Genomic DNA, 23,670 nt, shown 5'->3' on the forward strand with positions numbered 1-23,670 from the left:
TTCACAGACAAGGCTCAAGCCTAGCCCCAGACATTTTCTCCCAAAATGTATGTTTGAGCTGTTTTAACTGAAAGCAAGTTGCACTGACATTTCTTAAAATGTCAGTGCCATTGTTTTGTCTCAAGACGCACAGATGGATTTGTTCTAAGGCACGTTTATAAAAATCTTAAAATGTCTACTTAAATGTCTCAATTGAACTAAAGCCTTATCCTGGCTTAATCTAAGCCTTGTTTGTGAAACCAGGCCTATATGTTTTAGATGTGACTTAGTTGGGTGTTTTGTTATCTAATCAATGTGATGAAAAATTAAGTGCGGAATAAATAAATTAATGAATAAAGCTGTGCAAGCAGTTGAGGTGAAAAACAAGAAATTAAACAAGTTTCTTCCTTAAAAAATGTTATATTACAAATTTCATTCATCTGATAAATACAGGCATTTCACAAAGCATTGTACAAAAAAAACACAACCCATCATCACAATCATTTCTAGCAACATACAATAACAAATTTGGGCACAGTTAAAAACCAAACATAGTGTCATTCCCAATATCCAAGACAAATACAATTTAATGTGCATCTCAAAATCAGAGTGTACAGACACATTGAATAAGGCGCTGTTGACAGGATTTGTTCAAACTGGATCCCTTCCTTTAGGTTGTATCAGTTTTTAGGTTCAACGTTGAATTTTCTGTTACTGTGCTTCTGTTATTCAAGTCTTCTCAAAGTAAAGATGAAAGTGAAATAGCACCAGTTTGTTGTGATTCAACTCTTGTTACAAATACTCACACAAAAAGGTAAGAATAATTTACTTAAACATATTTATACTGTACAAAAGCATCTGGCATGTACAATTAGACAAAATCATACCTGAAAACAACAAATGTACATTCCAGAGATATCTGGGTCAAAATGTGGGATTGTTAAACCACATGATAGTTTTAGTTCTGTTTGGACTGCAGTGTTGTTTTACGTACATTATCCAAAGATTTTTTTCTGATCACCGGCACAACTAGTTTAGTTGAGTGATCTGCGAGTCCCAGTCAGAATTGAATTCCATATCACTGATTCATAATGCCTTTCATTTGGTATAAGTCACTATTTGTGCGGATCTCCATAGGTAGTCGGGTCATTTTCTGTTCCAGCGGAATTTACTTCAGTTCTTTTCTTGAGGAGGTGCAGTTTTGGGCTTTGCCCAATTTTTTTAAATAAAGTTTTTAGTTATGAATTGTTTGTTCAAAAAATGTTGTAGTGCAGTTTGGGGTGCTGTAGTCACTAGGTCAAGTTTAAGTGACATCTGAGGACACATACTCATACACTTACTAGCTTTTTAAGGCTAGGAATCTTTTAGCATGTTTATGCGAGCAAAGATCTTGAGGGCGGGTCCTAATTTAATATTCATGGCACTCATTAGGTGGTCTTCTTTCAGTAGCAGCATGGCCTGTCCATCAATCTCCTGAGCACGAAACTCATCCGCAATCTCCCGGCAACCTAATTGTGGAGTCACAAAAATTTGCATCATTAAATAGCATATTTGTAAAGAAATATATTGCTGTAGAAATTTCAACTTTCAACATAGCTTTGCTTTTATCAACTTTGCCATCATTATATAATATTTGATGGCAAAATATCACATCAAATGTGTGTGCATCATTGCATGTATTTATACAATACTGTTATCAAGTTTAGGGTCTGTGAGATTTTGTAACTTTTTAAAAGAAGTCTTTTATGCATCTTATGCTGATTTTATTTGTTAAAAACAGCATTGTTATGAAATATTACAATTTAAAAATATAACTTTTCTATTTTAATATATTTTAAAATGTAATTTATTCCTGTGACGGCAAAGTTGAATTTTCAACAGCCAGTCTTCAGTGTTACATGGTCCTTCAGAAATCATTCTTATATGATGATTTGGTGGTCATGAATCATTTCATATTATTATCAATGTTGAAAACAGTTGTGCTGCTTAATATTTTTGTGGAAATCTTTTTTTTCAGGATTCTTTGATGGACAGAAAGTTCAATAGAGCAGCATTTGTTTGAAACAATTATTATAATTTTTTTGTAACAATGTAAAAGTCTTTACTGTCACTTTTGATAGCCCGGGTCAAAGAACTAGCAGCGTCAACTGTGTTGTCGCCTCTTGTCGGCTGCGTCTCGCCCAGAAAGCTGTGCTTGAACACACCAAAAGGACTAAAGTCGACTGTCAACTAGCAAGTGCGTCCTGCGCCTGCATGTAAGTAAATATCCATCTATATCAGCAGGTATCAAGCAGGTATCTATTTTCGTCATTAAAAAGGCAAACTGAGACTAGGGCTGTGTCCGAAATCGCCCCTATACTCTTAAATAGGGCACTATTTAAGGCGACAGCCATTTGCAGTGGTGTCCGAAACCATAGTGAGCGTTATTGAGTGCACTCATTCGATCCCACAATTGACCGCAATAACAAGTGCACAACCAATGCACGCTCAACAGCTAGAGAACACCCATAATGCACCGCGAGAGTCGAACGTCGAATGAATTCCAGAATCTTTGCTTTTATTCTGATGCACTGACTCGTTTGCTAAGCTGCATGGCCAATCAGAGTTCTCTCTCTCACAAACAGCCTAACAGCGATTCAACATGCTGAATCAGCCCCAAAAAAGGACAGTGTCCTACTACAGCCACCGGTGCAGAACACACCGAAAAAACTAAGCTGCCGACGCTCAAAAACGGCCCATCGGCTTGGTGTGTCCCGGCCTTAATGCATCCTTGCTGAATAAACGTATTCATTTTTTTACATTTTTTTTATCATACCGAACCCAAACATTTAAACTGTGTGTGTGTGTGTATATACAATAAAAAGCCACATACCTGGCAAAGAGCGGATGAACTCAAACACCTCTTGCACATTCCATTTGGTGGGGTCGCATGGTAGGAAGTGCTGACTGAGGAGAGGAAGCTCTTCTGGATCATTACCAGAGACCCCACCCTGAGAAACGATTGGGCCAGAACTGGCTGCAGAGAGCGGGGAAGTTGCTTCCTCATAACTGGAGATATCCGAACAGGGGCTGGACTCTCCTTGACTAGGCTGAGATTGGAGGGGTGAGGATATAGATTCTCCCTGAGATTGCTGAGATACAGAGAGCCGCTGGAGGGATCAAGAATAAAACAGCAGATGATATACATGCGCTAAAGTGAAGTAATAACAAAGATAGAATGATTTACTTTAATATACTGATACAAAAACATTGTGACAGGCACAACTGGATTATAGTAGCTGTTCACCTGCTTTTTGGCCTCCCTGCCTCTGGGACTATGAGACCTTCTCCTTCTCCACTGATTTATCTGATTTGTTTTTTTAGTTCTGTCGGGGTGGAACAGACCAACCCTCTTCGTGCAACTAACACTGTACCTGATCAAGAGTGTTGTATGTTAGCATACAGATAAAACTACTGCAAATCACAACAATATATAATTAGTTCTCCTATTGGGAGCAGCTATTTCTCATAAGTTCCTAAATGAACCCATACAGCTTTAACCATGCATTTCTAAATATTTTCATACATTTTTTAAAAATGTTTTGAATCTTTAACCTTTTAGCACAGACCATGGAACAGAAGCGTTTTGAACGTTTGAACTTGTAGGCAAAATCAACCCATCCACAGAGCTCACATGTGAGCTTGGGCTCCTCTGATTCCTCCTGAATTCTTGTGTCTGATGAAAAACGATAAATCATTAATCTACAGTTTATTTGTGACTAGCTGAAACAATGTTGCAAAGCTTTTATTGTTGCCGCACCTTTATTGCACAGTTTAAATCGTAAGGTTCACAAACAGGAAATTCCAACCACCTTTCATCACTAATGCACAATGAATGACGCTCCTTTGTTCATAACAGTGCATGTTTTCAATCTTTCAAAACTTTACCGTCACTTAAAAAGATTATGCATCTTAGAAAAATAGCCTTGGGCTGCAGGATGTTTGAATCTACTAAGTGAAATTTATACCTTGTTGTCCAACCTCCTCCATGTCTGAGTTTGTGGCACTGAGGGAATTGCTGCTGGCTGTTTTCTCTGGATCTGAGGGAAGCTGTGTGTCTGGTTTCTTGGGGCTGTCGGCCGATACCGGAGGTCTCTCCACCTGATAATACAGTATTCAAAAGTGACGGTGTCATGGCGATTACTGTAACGCTGTGGACACCTTCAACTGACAATATTGTTTCTACAGTTTAGTTTGATGTTGTATAATCAGGGCAATTCACTAACATACAAAGAAATACATGATGCTGAAAATAAATAAGTCATTATTTAATAATAAGTGATGAATGAATAATGAAGGATGAACAAATAAATAATAATAATAGTACAATTCTTATTAAATTAATTTTCAGTTTTAATTTTATTCGTTTCTATAACTAATTTATATAATTGATTGAATGAATAATAACAATAATAGTAATTGTATTATTAATAAAATAATAATGAAGATAATAATAATAATAATGTTGTTGTTCTATAGTATTATTTTTAATACAATATTATTAATGATAAATTAATTTCCAGTTAAACTTTTTATTAGTTTTTATAATGTATTATTTACTGAATTGTTATTAATAATAATAATTGTTGTTTTATTGTTGTTGTTTTTAAGATATTTATGAATAGTAATTATGATAATAATAATATTGTTGATGTCTTGCATTATTATTAGTGCTGTCAAATAATTACATGCACCATAAAGGTTTGTGTGTGTGTATATCTATCTATCTATCTATCTCTATCTGTATATATTATAATAATACAATTATCTTTATCTATTTATTGTATTTAAAAATTATTATTATTATTTTTATTACAACTCACAGGGAATGGTTCAGCTCCCTCCTGGATAACAAATCCCTCTATGACATGCGTGAGGACGTGTGGCTTCACTATGGCTTGAGGTGGCTTGTTCTCGCCGTTTTGTGCCACACTTCCTGTCACAACTGCCGGAGGGGGCTCGTTTGAGGCTGCTGAGGTCATGGTCGATGTCACCGTTGCTCCCGTGGGGTCCTGGGCCGTCTCCACAGAGCCTGGCGGCAAAGAAACAAACCATCAACTCATCACCATAGCAAACAACAACATCAGCAGCACAAATATCAGTGGCCGCCAGTGTTGGAAAGCCCAGAAAAGACAGCTGCCGGAAATAAAATACAAAGAGTGAGCTTATAAAGTAACTTTTAAGGAACAGTTAAGCATTGATGCATTGATGTTTTTAGTTTTATGTGTTTTATTTCTTTTATAAAACACAAATGGAGATCTTCAGTATCTTATTCATAAAAAGCGACTATATGAATATTTAATGAAGATATCACTACCAGTCAAGTGAATAATTTTTTTTTTTTAAAAGAGTCAAGTGACACTCGAGAGACAATGGAGTTTGACGTCAAAGACGTCCAACTAGAGCAGCACCATGTTGGTGATTTATCAGGTCCTCCTCGAAATTGGGTCTCCATTAAGACCCCAAGAGATTCAATTGGCTCAAATGACTTTTAATGGGTACTCTCTTTAGCACCTGATTACAATTCCTACAAAATTATGTTATTATAAATTATAATGACCATTAATGTGTGTTATGTACTAGCATAGCATACAGATAAATTAGCCTGATATAATTTATACAATTATTTGCACTTGCCCTACATGACAGTCATCTTTAATGTAATTACATATTAAATTACATTAAATGTCCAAATATTTTAGTTATAAAAATAATATAACGATGTTTAATTACTCACTTAATAGATTAAAAGTTAATCAAGTGAAAAAAACGTTCGTTTTGTTTTATTATACACTTATAGTAACCTATACATATTTAACATTTATGTCGTTCGTCTTAGTATAATCATTAACTGATAGTTGATGGAGACCCGATTTCGAGGGAGAACACGATTTGTCATAACCTATGGTTATAACAAGCGCCATTTTTTATTTCTAACGCAACTTCCTGCCAACGGTATTTGAGGAGAGGGACAGTCGGACAGAGTATCAGTCAATAACGACTGCAATTTCATTTTGTTCCTGACACAAAGCTTTCCGATAAAGTATGAACTACTTTTACAAAGTTTTTAATGTTATCCACTATCAAGCTGCCAAATGACCACTGCTGTAACTTAGACCACCTCTCTACAGTTCACTGAAGAAAGTAAATAACGCTGGAACGTCATGACAATAGTAAGTAAATGATTTGATTTTTATGTGAACTATTAACTTGTTTGAAGAAACCTCCCACCACCGTTAGGCATCTAAAAATGTAAATTAACTAAAGAAAAATACATCTCTCCTGAGTCCTGTTCACACAAGACGTCAAAGTAACGTTACGCACCAGACTAGCGTCAGTTGCGTTGCGTTTTAAGAGAGCGTGTCAAGTCTACACAGACCGTAGCGTTTTTTTTAAAGCCCACTAACCAACACTACTGGCATCACAACACAAGAGAAACTGTAGCTTACCGACAAAGAGCAATAAAAAGTCATTTCCCGCAGGGGCGCTCTTCAATTCCGTCTCAAAACACGGGGGGAGCCTCATTCCCATACGCCTATTATACTGATATCAAAGACAGAATATCAGGATCCGCCACGCGTGCGATTCTACTACGCAGCACACAGTGTGCGCTGCTCCTTTTCAGTGCTCCACTCCCACGCACGAGCTCTGCACATTCTGCCAGGAGGCGGTTCAGTCTTTTCCTGGATGGCAGCAGCAGGTCACATGACTCCGTAGAGGTTCAAGAGTCTCACTGGATGGTGCCAGCTTTATTCAACCCATGGGCATTATCTGAAGCTAGGAAAGCACTCTGGTCTAAAACCAGTTTCTGACTGATTCGGCAGCAAGGCTACTAGTTGTGCCTTCTGGCTATAAAGGAAGTCTACAGCAGAGTCATGTGACTCAGTTCTTGTTCAGATTACTGTAGATGGGAATTGCATGCCACCCCCTTCTCTTTTAGCAAATCTGCTTCACCATGTGGGAGTCGAAAGCCTTGTATTTTAAATGCAACAGTGATTCTTTAAAACAAAGTTGATGTATGTGCATATTTGTAACTTGGATTTTGATAGGTGTGAAATAAATTGATAAACAAAACAATAAACAACAAATATTAGGGCTGGCCCGGTATCCAATCTGGGGCCTATACCATGAAGCCGTTTTAGGTGGCTAGCCAGCTATGTTTCAGTTTAATTTGCGTCAACCCTGGGTTTTAGGGACCATGAAAGTGGTTTGGCTTTTAGCAGTGTTCATCGCCATAGTAACTTACGCTCCACGGCTAACCTGGTCCGGGGCAGGTTATGTTCTAGGTAAGAGGTTGCAAACCGAACTTGGACCAATCAGCTGTGAGCAAAGTGACACATGTCTGATGCGATAAAGTCACTCCACCTGTTTCTACTCAAAATTAAAGGTCACTACATAGCAAATTATTTTTACAGACAAAATTGTCTGGTTTTTAGTGATGCTTATTTAGAATAATAAATTTGTATGATTTAGATATTATTTATGTAATTATTATACCCTTTATCAATCACACATGTACAATTTTAGTTCATCAATTATTATTACGCAGTTTAAATGAATAAATATATAAAGGTAATATAAATACGCTTTAGCATCAATAGATGAAGCAATAAAATGACTACATGTGAGCTTAAATGTTCAATTCTCTCTATACCTTTATCAGCTGTATAAAATAACTTCAGAACTTTTACTTGCACTGATATACAGTAGCGAGACATTTTATTTTAGTTGTCCTCTTTCATAGACAGCTGTTTCTCCTTGCTGTGTAAATTTGTTTAAATTCTTAATATTTTAATACTTTTATTTAATAAGTGAATTGCGCTGCTTCTCTCACGAGAAATTAATCTCAGTTTCACTCTCTCTCAACATGTGATTGGCTGTTCGCTACTGATGTCACACTTAAACTCCTAAACTCGGGATCAAAGCCTGAGTTGACAGAGAAAGTTGATGATCAGCATCATGGTACCAACAAAGCCTGGTTGGATTGGTTTGGTTTTGTCAACTCTAAACTAATCCTGTAACCCTGAGTTTGTTCAACTACCATCATGGTACAGGCCCCAGATGTCCCAATTTGATTCGATCTCGATTTGATTCAATGAATAATCTTCACTGGTCCCACCACAAATTTATTTTAAATAAAATAGTTATTGTTTTTGACCCATGTATCCTTATTGTAATAAATAAGGTTGACACCAACATTTTAGATACCAGTGAAATTTCACAATTCTCCACTCCAATTTCGATACCACAGCTAAAACTACTATATAATTAATATCAATTTTAAACATTTAAGACAAATAAACAGTCATTTATAAAAGAAAATAACTAATTATCGAACTATAAGCGATAGCACGAATAAATAAATACAACAGAACAAACAAATGAAATAGTGCTTTTCATGTTGGTTTTTAACAGTAGTTTTCAGGTACAGAAATTGAATAAAGTAATCAAATGTAAAATACCACTGCATAGTCCTTAATAATTAAAATATAGATTAATCATTATTAAAGTTACAAAAGTTATTCAGTCAAGAGCAGTGATTGATTTTCTCTTTTTCTTTTGTTCTGTGATTAGGGTTGCCAACTTCAGAAAAGAAAAATACGAGACAATCGTGGTTCTTTATAGGAAAATAAGGGACACTCAATATATTTGTACTGTATCACACAGTATAGCTATGTCATTTCAAGTTCGTATGTGTTTAAAAGGTTATCAGACATAAACACACTTGTTTGTTTTGCTTAACCTATTTATGTACAATTTAATTCTAAAACTAATTTTAAGGTCACACAAAAAAAAGTCACATTACACACAAACCAGCACCTAGTTCAAAATAATAGCAGGCTTTATCTAAAAGAGAAAGCTTTTGTAACATTATACACTACATTTTATAGAAATGAAAGAAAGTAATAGCCTAATTTTATTCAGCAAGGACACATTAAATTAATTAAAAGTGACGGTAAAGACATTTATAATGTTACAAAAGCTTTTTTATTTCAGATAAATCTCCTTTGAACCTTCTATTCATCAAAGAATCCTGACTTTCTTTTTTAAACATGAATAATAATCAGAAATGTTTCTTGAGCAGCAAATCAAATCAGCATATTATTCCCTCAGGAAGTTTTATTGCATGGCTGGATGGATGTTGGACTCATGAACAATTATCACGTTGTTTGAATTCGCCAAAACTGATCTGCCGAAATCAAAACCCGGACCCAATGATTTGTCGCAAAATAATGATTAATTCTCAAATTAGAGTTTGTTATTCACATGGTCAGATGTGCGTGAGCGTGAGCTGTGATTGGATGATGACCGGTGTCGTGATCATTCTCAAGTGTCGTGTTGCTGTTGTATCAGTCAGTGGTTAGATCAGCGTATCAGTCAATAAACGTGACACGGGAGGTCCTGTACGGGACAAATAAATTAGGCCCAATATTCGGGACGTCCCGGCTAAAACGGGACAGTTGGCAACCGTATCTGTGATTAACATTAAAAACACAGAGAGCAGCAGGTTTATTTGTCACTTTAAGGCAGAGTGCGCGGATCGGATCCAATATACTGGTGTATACAATATAATGCACAGTAAACATTGTCTTTCTCTGTTGTTTACGTTCAATTTAGCCATAACTGCTTACTAGGGTACTAGCAAAGACAGGCATTTTGAGATAATTTTGTATAACTTGTCCGTTCAAGCGCAAGAAGACAGACACGTGAAAGAGAAGTAATTTTATTGTTTGTGCTTTCTGTGCACACACAAATGTTCTCACAAAGTGCTTGAATGTTTAAACTGGCCAGGCTTGAAAACGTGTGCAATTGATAATCTTAAGTGACCATGCAGCACTGGCCTGATCGGGACGGTGATGACCGGTCCTTCAACTGTCTGGAATGTCTTTCACACTGAAATGCGCACCTGCATCCACCATTATAAGCACTTAATCAATGACGGTCCTCGCTTTAACATTGTGCAAGGTAAATAAGAGGATGACATTCAGTGGAGAAGACTAGTAATAAGCTTAAAGTCAAACAGATATTATGTTCACTGTTTGTGGAAATAAATGCGGGGAAAAAAAAAGATTGATTTGTGGCTTTTGAGAATTGATATTGAATCGACAAAAAACAAAAACAAAAAAACAATTAATCGGGGGGAAAAAAAATATTTTTAGGCTATATATTTTAATTGATATATTAATAACGATTCATATAAAGTTTAAAAAAAAAACGTATTGTTAAAAGATGGTTATTGTTTTAGGACTTTCGCCCTAGTCATCATCATTATCTCTGAAGTGATCTCTTAAATGTGTCTATCAGGGCCTGAATTTCGTTTTGGAAAATAGGGGGGAAATCCACCTTTAGACAATTTTTACAATTTAGACAATTTTTAAATATACGTTCAGCTAAATGTTTGCTCACTCATTGTATTTGTGTTTTTACAATGGGGTCATTTTTTTTAGTTTACACAACAAAAGAAAGCTTGATTTCAATCTTTGAATTAAATTGAAAAAAGTAGCACAAATAAATACATGAAATAAAGAGAAAAGTTTAGGTCTAATAACGCTAGTATTCAGAAATACTACACAAACGGAAAAAAGTAATCAAATGTAAAATAACACGGAATAGTATTTTAGTCCTGTATAATTTGAATACATAGGCTATTAATCCTGATTCCTTACAATTAATGCTATCTTTTGTTGTTTTATATACAATAATGACAGACACATTTTAGGCTACTCTCACTTTAAGAGCTAGTGCACGGATCCAACGTTCACATGTTGCGTGTAAAGAGCAGTCCGCGCCACTTTCTCCTCTTTTAAAAAGGGATCCCTGTTGCTTAGCAATCATGAGCCACGTTCTACATGAAGACGAAGACGTTTCAGCAAAGGATGAGCACGCACCCCCTGCCAAATTATTACCCCCCTCGTTGAAGTCAGTACCTGATTGCCTAATCCTAACCCCTCCCCCACAACTAATCCTAAACCTACCAATGCTAGGGGGGTAGTAATTTGTCGGGGGTCAAAATTCGGCACAACACCGGAATTAAGACGATGTTGTGTGCTTTTGACCGTTAAAGCGCTATAATTCGCGAAAAATAACTCAGTTTTGTTACTCACGAGCAGTTTGTAATGCGGTTTAAAATCGCTTGGATGTTTAAATAGGTAAGACTTAAAAAGACGCACATATTATAAACATTAGTGACGATGCAATGGCCCGATTGTGCAAGTGACATTTCCATCATATGTCCCGACTCCTGAAACGCAAGAGTCTAGAGTCGCCGCCTGCAGTGCAGCGCGATTGACTTGCCTTGTGCAACACATTTTAAGAGACAAAGACGCGGCATTGCAGAATCACTCACGCTGTTTGTGAAATTGCGTCTCGCATAAAGTTTTAAAATGACTGATTTGATCTTATAATCTGTTTGGTTAAATTCACTCATAGGCCTACATGCTAGATTGAATGGATGTTTGCGGGAATTTCCCGCATTATAAACACAAGACCTGCGGGAATGATTAAAATGATGCGCAATACCCGCAATCCCGCACCGAAATTCGAGCCCTGGTCTATTGTTGATACATTGTTTGATTATCAAACTGTCTATATTTGTAAATTTCAACTCTTTTTGGCAACTGTACCTTGTGTTTGAGATGTAGCGTTAACAGTGTCCGCTTTGGATTGTTCAGGGAGGTCGGTGCCTTGGGTCGTAGTGGATGGTTGCATTTGTACTGGTGGACAGATCTCTCTTACCACCAAAGAGGTGGGCTTCTCCCTGTCATCCTGAGCCAGTCTTGAAGCCTGAATAAGATAAAAGTAGTTAGTTGCTTTAGAATTGTATACAATACATCATCTTTAATCGACAATATGGCTCTAGTAAGGGACTCAGGAGTCTCTCACCTGACTTTGTGCAGGTTGGATTTGGAGATTGATGGCTGTCAGTTGGACCGGTTGAGCTTTAGCATGGGCCAGGCCAATGTTTGAGCCGTGCTGGCTAACTGCATGGTGGCTTATAGTTGAATGGAAAATGGTGGCGTGTTGACATTGAGCGGATCCCTGGTTGTGAAGTACTGGTCTGGGCAAAACCGGAATGATCCCTGTTACAGACGAGGTCTGGGCGGAGCACTGTTGGTGGGGCTGGACGGAGGCGGTCTGCAGTAACTGAGGCTGGGCTCTAGAGGTGGCTGGGGCTTGGGGTTGAATGACGAACTGTTGCGGTTGCTGCTTAATCAGGGCCTGCGGCTGGATTTGGGCATACGCTGGAAGGACAAACACTTATTACATACACATACTGTTTCACATGACTACACATTAAACTGACAGCTGCAATATAAAACGACAGTAACATGCACATGGAACTTCATACATTTAGACATTTTTATTTAAGCCGGCATAGGTAAATTCATTTTCATTCAGGTAAAGTCGCAGGTATCCCACAGTTATTGAAAATGTCAGGGAATTAAAAAAATTGTGTTTTCCAGTCATTTATTGTCAATATGCTGTTTTTTGTTTGATCGATCAAATAATGTCCTTGTTAAAGTAACATGCTTGATAGCAATTAAGGAATTCTGATTTGTAAGCAAATTCATTTGAGTTAGTTCTTTTCAATTAATCAATTTCAAAATATTTACAAATCCAACTTATTGATTCATTTGTGAATCGGCCTGAATATATAGTATTCTGTAAATTATTATCAAGTTCATGGAAAAGTCATGTTAGTTCATTGGTCAATTTGTTAATTTATTCCTTCCTGTTTTTGATTTGATTTGATTTATTCAGTGATCTTCTAACATTAGTCACTGTGCTAAGGTTTTCCATTACAACTTCTGTAACCAGGACCACGGCAGTGGAAACTGGATGAGTTTAAAACTGTGATTAGGTGTTTGACTGAAGAACTTACAGGAAAGTGTGTTAAAATGTAATATTATCTCAGCAGGAGAACATTTAAACACAAAAACCTTAAGAGTTGGGCTCATTGAGATCACAACCTCAAAAGTTTATGAGCGGTAATGGAATCTGAAAAACTGAAACTGGTTGGAAAGTTAGCGGGTGGTTTTAATGTTTGTATATATATATATATATATATATATATATATATATATATGCGTGTGTGTGTGTTCCGTCACGTGAAATGCACACTGAATATGTGAAGCAGACGGCAGGAACAAATACAGTCTTTCTTTAAAACTCTTAATAGCAAACAGAAAAGGTTCAGTGGGAATGTTCTTCCGTCTAATGTGAATGGTGTGGGATGGTGAGTTCGGATGACTCATTCCTCTGTGCTCACTTTCTCTCACTCTTTCTTTCTTCCGGATGTTCAGAATAAGGAGTTGATGAGTTATTCCCTGCAGAGCGCAACCCTGGAAAACCCCGAAATTTCCTGTCGAACGTTCAGCTATATGCAAAGCCACAACACATTAAAACAATCACACATGCTTGTAGCTTTTCTCACATGTTGGGGCAAATTCGATATCTTGAATATCTCAAATGTTTTTTGTTTTTTTTACAGCAATGAGATTAAATGGAGAGCGAATAGAGACTTCTGCTTTTCCTGAGATTAGACCCCAGTAATCTGGCACGAGTTTCCATAGTTTAAGAAGAGATCAATGTCTCAAACTGTTCTCAGCTTAACTCCATTAAGTTTCCTGCTATGAAGAGAAATCTTTGAGCAAGGTTTTCCTCTTTGGGTGCATTTGCTCTACAATAAGTACTTTTCACTTTAGTATTTTGAGTGGACAGCAGCAGAATGTTAATGTCTGTGGATCTTTCTTTCCTGCTTTTAACAAGCCCTCTAGTGTTTGTATTCAGTCGATAGCTTCAATTAATTGATATAAGAATTAGTATCAACACAGAGAGTTCATTACTCTTAATATAAACTGCTTTTACTGGTTTAGACTTTACCAGTTCCAAAACAAAAGCATGGCGTGAAATCTCACAAGATTACATCCAAGCAAATAGCATTTTTTTTATATAAAAATCTACAATCCAATCTCTCTTCAATACCCACGTTCACATTATTTTTAATCTAATATTCAGATTTTAAAAACATTAGAACATTGGCATGGTTCAGGAGAATAATAGCCCATGATGACTTTCCAGATCTGTGAATATCATTAATGCACAAGGGGAAAACCAAGCATAACATCAGCTCTCTGGAGCACACTGCCATGGAAACTACATCCCAACCCACACACATCAGGTGGCTTGTTACCCTTCTTCTCCACTGAGGCTCTATTGGAACATCTCAAACACACTTGTTCAAGCTTTATTCTATCTGTATATTGTGTACATTGAAATTATCTCAGTTAACTTTGTCTACAATTTTTTCTTTTGAATCAATTGCCTTAAAAAGTGATGGTGCGATTCCTACCATCCTCACAACTATTTACCGCCCTCCCAAGAGCAATAATGCATTTTTAACTGAACTATCTGAACTCTTGACTTATGTTTCATATCTCCAAATATTATCATTTTGGGTGATTTTAACATTCATATAGTTAATATAATGCATTTACAAGTGAATTTTTATCATGTTTGGATTGCTTTGGTATACAACAATTTAACACACTGCCCACTCATACTAAGGGGCATACTCTTGATCTTGTTTGCTGCTCTGGTATATCACCTTTTAATTGTACTGTTTCTGATCTATCCATATCAATCACTTTCTGGTGTCCTTTTGTGGCAAACTGGCAGTTTTTAAGGTAAACCTGTGTCGTCCGATCACATTTCGGAATATTGAGAACATTGATGTGCCTACTCTTGCTGATGAAGTTGCCATCTTTTCTAGTAAATCTGATTTCTCTACTGTTGATGAACTGGTTACATATTACAATGATGGACTGAACATGATTTTAGATGAATTTGCACTTGTGAAAACTCCTTTGTACATTCAGCTCCTTGGTTCACACCTGAACTGCGTGAACTTAAAACTAAAGGCCGTCGGTTAGAGCGGTTGTACCTCAGGTCTGGCCTTACTGTTCATAAAGAAATGTATGCTGAACAAAATTCAAAATTATAAAAATGCACTGTCCAAAGCCAAATCTGATTACGCTGCCTTTGATACTGTCTCACATAGGATACTTCTTGACAGGTTAGTGTCTATTGGTATTACTGGCACTGCTTTGTCTTGGTTTAGGTCATATCTAGCTTGACGCAGTCAGCGTATTCAATTAAAAGGCTTTAGATCAAGAATATCTACAGTCACCACTGGTGTTCCCCAGGGTTCTGTTTTGGGCCCGCTTCTTTTCATTATTTATATGCTCCCTCTTCGTTATATTTTGAGGAAATATGGTATTCATTTTCACTGTTATGCGGATGACACCCAACTTTACCTGTCTGCCAAACCCACCAGTTCTTTTCCTCCGCCGTCTTTGTTTAGCTGAAATTAAAGATTGGCTTTCAGCTAACTTCTTGAAGGTAAATGGCAACAAAACTGAGGCTCTGCTTGTTGGCACTAGATCTGTTGTCTAAATCTAACTATTTTTCTTTGAACATTGACAATACTGCAATCTTTCCTTCATCACAGGTTAAAAGTTTGAGTGTCATCATGGATTGCACACTATCCTTTGAAGTTCAAATTAATAATATCACACGGATTGCATACTTCCACTTGCATAATATTAACCGTCTCCGTCCTTTTCTTTCAAATAATAATAGTGCAGTTATTATTCACGCACTAGTCACTTCACGTATATACTACTGTAATGCTCTTCTCACAGGTATTCCCTCCAAACTGCTACATAAGCTTCAGTTGGTTCAGAATTCTGCAGCTCGTGTTCTCTCTAGAACACCTTATACTGAGCACATTTCTCCAGTTCTTCAGCAATTGTACTGGCTTCCAGTAAAGTACAGAGTTGAATTCAAAATCTTGCTACTTATAAGGCACTTCATAATCTTGCACCACAATACCTTACTCAACTTCTCCATGTTTGCACTCCTTCACGTTCTCTCAGATCTTCATCTTCAATTTCTCTTGTGGTACCTCGGATTCGACTTACTACCATGGGTGCCAGATCTTTTAGTTATGCTGCCCCCCGCCTATGGAACTCTCTTCCCAATGATGTTCACAATAGCTTCTGCTTATTGACATTTAAAATGCGTCTTAAGACATATCTTTTTATACAGGCTTTTTTACAACATGTTTTATTGAGACTTTACTGCACTTAATCTGTATGCAACCTGTTTGTTGTGTGTTTTGTCTTATGCAGTGACCTGTATATTGCTTGTGAGGTGACCTTGGGTGTTATGAAAGGCGCCATTAAATAAAATGCATTATTATTATTACTACATACACAGTGGCATGCACCTTACACCTATAAATGATCACTGACATACTATAATGTCAATGAAACGCAGCTCTCCGTCCAGATCTCTCTCTCTCTCTCTAAAATTAGTTTTTTATCTGAATGCACAAATGCAGCTAACCAAGGTCAAAAACATTTTACAGTAACAGATAAAGTATTCTGAGAAAATGTACTTTTTTTTTTTGACTGGATGTGAAAATATATTTTACACTTAAAAATATATACTGTACATGCACAATGTGTTTTATACTCCTTTTGTGGTAAAAATATAAAAATATATATACTCCTTTTTGGGATTTAATTTGGTCACATAAAAAAAAGTCCTAGAAGCCTGTTTTCACTTCACTTGGCACTTGACTGGTGCTCAATGTTTACCCTGGAGCTACTGGAGATAATTTCTTCTTCTTTTTTTTTTTTTTTAGAAAATCAGAGCCCTGTTTTGTATCTTCCACCAAAGCATAACTAAAAACATATGACAGTCTCTACTCCCTACCGGCCTCGGCACGCCCAGGTACCTGCTTCTAAATGTGCAGGATAATTGCCCTGTGTGAGCTGTTATGATTAGAGACCGGTGGAATGATGGATGGCTTGCATATCAGATGTTGACTGGCACTGAAAGAATCATCTGAGAAAGTGTGTGCCCTTCAAAGGCCACGTATGCATTAATGCATTTGAGCATAAGCCATGCAGGACAAATGTAGCCTGGGGTGGATTTCTCCCTTCTTTGGTACTTAGTGTGTGACATGATGGACTGACAAGTGAAGTCGGATCTTATTAGAGTGTATATGTCATGAAACATTTCTGTTGAAGTGACTTGAACCTTTCAGTTTGTTCCAAGGCCCAATGTTCACACGCAACAATTTCTTGACCACTTTATTCAAAATGAGCTTGACAGTGATCAAATATCATCCAAAGTGAGAGACAATACTAAGTAACTGTATTTGTTGTTGATCGCCTTTGTGGAGGATACCGGAGTGAAATTGAAGGGAACTGACTTCTTCGTTGCAAAGAAATGCCTCAGAAAATCTCTAATATCGATTCTTTGCAGTTGCATACTGTTGTGGTATTTTTTTACTGAATGCAATGGCATTCAGACATTTTTAAGTGTGACTTAAGTGTCCCAATAATTTGGGGTCGCGGTATAGGCCATATGGGTTTGAGTTTACCTGGTGCGATAGAGGGATGTGAAGAGGTGACATTACGACTCATGTTAACTGCTTTCATCTCTGTTTGTCCCTCTTCTTCCTTCTTCGCTCCACCTGAGGAAGCAGTGTTCAAGTTGCCTTTCCCGGCACCAGTGCCTGAGCTGGAAGCACTCTGGCTGGGTGTCTTGATGAGTGGGGTGGGCTGAATGGAGATGGGGGTCTGCTTTAAACTCAGTGCATGGAGGCCTGAGGACTGAGAGGTGGAAGACGCCCCCTGCTGGTTGCGCAGGGCAAGGTTCTGCACCTATGAAGTCATAATGTCAATAAACGTCTGAATTCAAATATATTAAAAACATTTGAGTTGTTATAATATTTGAAAAATAAATATTTTGCTTTTTTTTTTTACCTAGACTAATGATCCTAAAGTAATGTGAAAATAATCCCTATAGGAATTTCTATTATAATTTGGAGCCAATCATAATGATCTAATCCTAATGTGATCAAATAAGAATCTTAAACTGGATTTTTTCAAATTATTTTATTCCTAAAATGCAATTTAATGTTTTTTTTAAAGGGATGTCTATCAAGGGATATCTAGGGATATTCAATCTGTTCGTCGTATAAAGCGATCGTGTCTCTTCAGAAAATTTGGACTAAACCACTCAATTCGTATGGATTAGTTTTACGATCTCTTTATGAACTTTTTGAAATGTCAAAGTGGTAGTTGCGCAGCTGTCAACGGAGGGACAGAAACAACTCAGATTTCATTAAAAATATCTTCATTTGTGTTCCGAAGAGGTTTGGAACGACATGAGGTTAAGTAAACAATTATGACAGAATTTTCATTTTTAGGTGAAATAACCTTTTAATATTATTTGAATATTTATGGAATTTTAATATTATTAGTATTGCATTGGACATCTACAGGTTTTTTTCTGATGTCCTCCAGGAGCATTATATCCTTTTGACAAACATAGCACAGTGTTCTAAAAGATCAAGTTACAAAATATAAAAGTTATAAAGTTTTTTGTGTTGTGCCGTTTTGGAATCCTTTAGGATTGGTTCCTTCGAAAGTAATTCTGAATAAAAGTGTCTGCTTAATGAATGTATGTACAGTAAATTGAATGGCTTCAAATTATAATTGCAATACCAAGTAATCTGTATATTCCTTTAGGATTTTTGTCAAGACATCCACAATTGTATGAATGCTTCAATAAGATAATTGGATGTGCATGTATTACAGTATATGTGTGCACCTGTGTGTTATTGGTTGCATTAGTGTCAGATTGTAGAGCAGTTACTGTAGCAGTTGGAGCCAGGATCAGCTGAGAGGACAGAGGGACGGCTCGGCCCAGACTCCTGGCTACATGCACAAGATTACTCTGTTGAGCCTAAAATAATCACACATAAACATGCTCATTATTCACTAAATGTTAAATGTTTATTGACCTTCTTCAGTACAACCCTCATTTCACTTTTAAGAATGGTGCTTAAGGGTGCGTTCACACTTGTTCGGTTGACATTTTTAACACCGAAACTAAAAACATAGGGATATGTCCACAACCTGATTGGTTGGCTTTTATGACGCATTTTTCGAGATGGAACTTACTGAACATCCTAAACAATGCTGTGTGCTGGGCTAAATGTGTTTGTTGTATGTGCGTAGCCTATAAAATGGTATTTTGAACTTTGAGTTCAGCTGAGAACTCGTGAAAAGCTTGTAAAATGTGTAAAGGAGTCACGTCTCACACACAAACGAAGATCTGCTGTAAGGAGACGCGGTTCTTATGCCTGCACCAAACTGTGATAAACAAAAACAGGCCTGCTTTATCATTCTTTTCTTTTTTACGGTTGTATCTTGTGACATCACTTCCTGGTTTTGGTTTGTTTACATGCGTTCATATATATTTTTTTATTTCACCGGAGTTAGTTTGGAAACGGACCGAGACCCATCTTTTCAGCAGTCTAGATCCACTTGTTTGGTGCGCACTAGGGTTTGGATGGCAGCATTCACACTTATTCAAATGAACCGCACTAACAGAGCAATCGCACCAGGGTTTGTTTTAATCGATCCAAACATGCCAAGTGTGAACACACCCTGAATGTGAACAAAACTGTGAAAAGCAGCATAGATTTACAGGCCAACATATCAGTTACTGGTTTTAAAACAAAAATAATTAGAGTTTTCAGTAATGGTCAAACTGCATGACCCTACAAAAATGATTATAGGTCAGTTAGAAGGAATATGGTGTTATTGTTACTTGATTTTAACCTCTTAGTTGGGTGAACTTAAGTAAATAGTGCCACTATTTGATAGAGTTTGGCTGAACTTTTTATGACAAACAATAAAAAAGTTTAAGTTTGATATCTAATAACCAATATTTGGAACCGTTTTTTAATTGGTGCTTTATTTCTTTTTTTCGACACAATAATAACTACATGATAATTCGATTACAACTGTAAAAAACATATGCATAAGGCATATTTTATTAATAATAATGATCATTATTGCTATATACACCATTATATTTATGCAACTTTTAGTAGTTGAAAATTGATTTTCATTTTGGGCTGTTATATTTTTAGGCTATGCACTGAAAAAGTTTGGTATAATTATCCAGACAATACATTAATTACACTGTTAGGTGCTTTATCTGTGATATGTTAGTAAAAAAAAAGGTCAAATATTGTTTAAACCAATTATCAGTGGCCTAATTTAGCTGAATTCATCCTTCTTTCTGGCATATACAAGCATATTCACATAGCCTACATGCAAGACTCTTGTGTTTGTGAGTATACAGGTGTGCTCACCATCTGTGCTCGCAGGTACATTTGAGCTTGGCTGGCTGTCAGGGTGGAGCTTGAGGTGTTGCCTAGCAACACTGCTTGCTGGGAGATCCCAGAGGGGGCGGAGTTTACACTCTGGGCACGACTGATCAGCTGAGCAGCGGCAGGGGATGTGGTTAAATTAATCTGTGGGAATAAGAGAGACGAGTTGTGACATGAGCAACCTGAATGTTTTCACATGCAAAAACAGAATATCATAACCAGTACAAGATATTGATTTGATTATACAGGCATATTTGTAGTGGATGCATCCAAATAAAAGCATACTGTGGTCTGTGATGGTCCACTCTGCGTAGATGAGGTCCCATTTTGGTTTGAACTCTGCCTGCCGGCTGCTAAACTGGCCTGAGAGGGAGAAAACATGACAGACAGAGAAGGTATGAGTGTATTTGTGTGCGTTATGCTTCTGTCTTGCTTTACGAGACTGCATGCTAAGCGACCTGCTGCACTGCTGCGAGGCTCTGGAGCTGTGCTGTGCTGAGGTGCTGCTGCTGCAGGGCTGCTGTTTGCAGCATCAGATGCTGCTGTTGAGCTGCGTACATCTGCTGTAGGTACTGCGCCGCTGTGCTGGGCTGCCTGTTTAGAGCCTGCTGGATCACCTACCGTTCAAGAGAGACGGAGAAAGAGTGAGAAACCAGATTAAAGGTGCAGTAAGCAATTTCTGAGAAACACTGTTGAAAGTGGATCGGACCCGAGCGCCACAACACGCTTGTTGCCAATCACGCTTGTTTTGATTTCAAAAGAAGAATCATGAAGAGGTCACGGCGAAGTATGGCGTGGGACCATTTTGATTTAAAAGAACGACTTCTACACGGCATCGCAGTGTTTGCAGTGAAATAAGTACAACATGGCCACGACTCAAAAGATGTACCACTTAAACAAAGTGCATCCGACCCTGGGTAATGTCGATGGTGGTCTCAAGCTAGCATCAAGTCGGCGTTAGCATGGAGGAGCTGCGATCCACAAGTAGCCTAATTAATTGTTAGGTAGGCTAATCTCTCTCACTCTCTTTCTCGACTCCGTGCCTTGGATAGTTTTGAGTTACATTTTGACAAAACCTGTCAGATCTAAGTATTATTATGTTTTTGGTTAAGTTATTATTTAACATGATTTTTTTATTTTATTTATTATTTTGGAATAAACGAGGTTCTCTGTTTAAGAACGCCAACTCGCAGCTGTAGGTTCCGTTAAATGTGAAATGACCTTGGTAATAGTTTAAGACATGTCTACATTAGTTTTTTAGCTCTGTACACTTGCTGTCAGCAATTGTCTAACGTGTTTCTTTTGTAGTATTCCCCTTAAGTAGTTTGACAGAAACATCTGAGACAAAGCTGATACTCAAATCATAAATAGTTGCAAGATGAGATTTGTGGTGATGTCAAATATTTGTAGGATTGCAATTCTAATCTTTTAATGTTCCTTGAGCAACTGTTGTGTTTTGTTCCAGCATTTGTCTCCTCCTTTTGGTCAGAAAAGTAACTGCAACAAGCTTGAAAGAAAAGTAGATCTCTGAAATTGTTGTTTTTCACTTCCAATATAGCTTTCAAGGTCAGCCTTGATGTTGAATTTGATTATATTATCATAATATTAATATAAATTTAATTTTAACCACAGTATTACAAGGCTTGTTAATGCACATATGCTAATGCACGAACTCTGGCAATAAAACAATAACACATTTACAGTATATTGTATAGGATAACTGTTACATTTTATGACATTTATGTGTAATGCCACCCAAATATATACTTTTAAATCCAATATAAACATTAACAATTTTGTATTGTGATACTTCAATAATAATGGTACTTAAATTATTGCAAACCATGTGCACAAGAAACACCTACCTATTTTAACAGTTGATCTTGAGCTAGCATCCCATAGAACATGAAAACAACATTCAGACCAAAATCAACAAGATGCCAAAATACCTGAACAGATAGCAGATGTTCAAACAACATTCAGGATATGATGATGGTGTAGTAGTAGATAAGTTCATCGGTCTCATCACTTATAGTACCTTCTTATCGCTTTCTTCCAGCTATAATATGTTCTGCTTTATCCTGCACTTCTGTTTATCTCATCCTTTATGTCCTCAATGAACTGCCCACAACTGCACAGTTGCTAGGCAACATGCATCCTGACCCCTGGTCTGGGTGTGAGTAAAAGTGCAGCCTGAACTGAGTTTAATGTTCATGCTGCTTGTATCTGATCATGCACTGATATATATTGCCACAATTTTAAAGATTAACATTTTGTTTTGTTTTACACAATTAAGTAAACATAGTGGGTTAAGTTGGATGATCGGATGTTGACATTTTTCAGTTTTCCATGTGAAGCACTTAATATATGAATTATTGAACTATACATTATTATTATTAAATAATGATTTTGATTCCTATTGATAGCATACTACAATACTTTTTGGACATTAGACATACGTTTACCTATATCACATTCGTCTGAAATCTAGCACTTAATTTACAAGTAAAGAGATAATGAACCACCACCACATTCCACAGCAGGGGAAAGATTATGAATGTCTGTCTATGAGGCATGGAAATCTTCATTGTCTTTCCTCTTCAACCTGCTTTCCCTTCTCATATACACACACCAGCAGATGGCAGTATGGACTTAATTAAACCTTTAAGCAAGAAAAAGTGATGTCTGGTGCAATGCAGTGAGTGGACTATTAAAGAAGGATTGACAAGGAGAAAGGTGTTGTTTTTAAACATGAACTCTCAGTTGCCTATATTTAAACTGATTGATTGGTTTGACGTACCTGTACAGTCTGTCGGTCAGGAATGCCGCTGTAGACAGATATCTGTGGAACGGCCTGTCTTACGCTGCTGGTGGAGCTGGCAGTGGAGGCACTGGTGGTGCCCGTGGAGTTTGTGGTGGAGGTACTGGTGCCAGTTGTGCTGCTGGCACTGGAGGCAGGAGTGCTCTGCTCACCCTCCATTGTGCCGCCCCGATGCCTCACTTTTGACCCACGACCGCCCCGCTGCCACACTCGACGCAAGCTGAGAGAGATGGAGAACAAGAGTTTTAAAATTCCTGTTACTAAAATCCTCTTCCACAGTACAATACATACAACAATACTATATGCAGGGATCCTCTGTCTGTCTATCTTTATTTAAAAAACTGTTGAGATTGTGATAACCCTACTGAAAAAAATAGCAATTTCTATAGCTGATATTTATGAAATATGATCAAGTTATGAAATGTCTTGCGCTAATAAAAAGAGTACCAGAGTAGTACCGTGTTTTTTGAACACGTATTATGGTAATACCATAGTATTCTTTGAATTACTTTGGAGTATCATGTAAATGCCATGGTCTATGTATATGGCTATGTACATTCTGTAGCAT

The 23,670-nt window shown here is 37.2% G+C and overlaps 1 protein-coding gene across 5 annotated transcripts in view; it reads right to left on the minus strand.

Annotated features, from left to right (window-relative positions):
• Window positions 1-379: 379 nt before the first annotated feature.
• phc2b (polyhomeotic homolog 2b (Drosophila)) overlaps window positions 380-23,670 on the minus strand; it is a 32,904-nt gene continuing 9,613 nt past the window's right edge. For 3 of the 5 annotated variants that reach the window (XM_077197954.1, XM_077197955.1, XM_077197952.1), the window contains exons 2-15: window positions 23,082-23,322; window positions 20,740-20,898; window positions 20,567-20,644; window positions 20,264-20,425; window positions 18,709-18,843; window positions 17,474-17,756; window positions 11,902-12,260; window positions 11,643-11,802; window positions 4,842-5,050; window positions 3,987-4,119; window positions 3,574-3,694; window positions 3,266-3,392; window positions 2,852-3,128; window positions 380-1,487 (exon numbers count right to left, since the gene is read on the minus strand). In XM_077197954.1, the coding sequence (XP_077054069.1) occupies window positions 1,333-1,487; window positions 2,852-3,128; window positions 3,266-3,392; window positions 3,574-3,694; window positions 3,987-4,119; window positions 4,842-5,050; window positions 11,643-11,802; window positions 11,902-12,260; window positions 17,474-17,756; window positions 18,709-18,843; window positions 20,264-20,425; window positions 20,567-20,644; window positions 20,740-20,898; window positions 23,082-23,261 (2,538 nt within the window). In that variant the 5' untranslated portion in view covers window positions 23,262-23,322 and the 3' untranslated portion in view covers window positions 380-1,332. The remainder of the gene's footprint in view (window positions 1,488-2,851; window positions 3,129-3,265; window positions 3,393-3,573; window positions 3,695-3,986; window positions 4,120-4,841; window positions 5,051-11,642; window positions 11,803-11,901; window positions 12,261-17,473; window positions 17,757-18,708; window positions 18,844-20,263; window positions 20,426-20,566; window positions 20,645-20,739; window positions 20,899-23,081; window positions 23,323-23,670) is intronic. The other 2 variants (XM_077197956.1, XM_077197953.1) reach the window with 1 other exon arrangement.

The sequence above is a fragment of the Siphateles boraxobius genome, unplaced genomic scaffold (assembly GCF_051911475.1).
Source record: "Siphateles boraxobius isolate OS27281-9 unplaced genomic scaffold, OSU_SipBor_1 41, whole genome shotgun sequence".
NCBI classification, from domain to species: domain Eukaryota; kingdom Metazoa; phylum Chordata; class Actinopteri; order Cypriniformes; family Leuciscidae; genus Siphateles; species Siphateles boraxobius.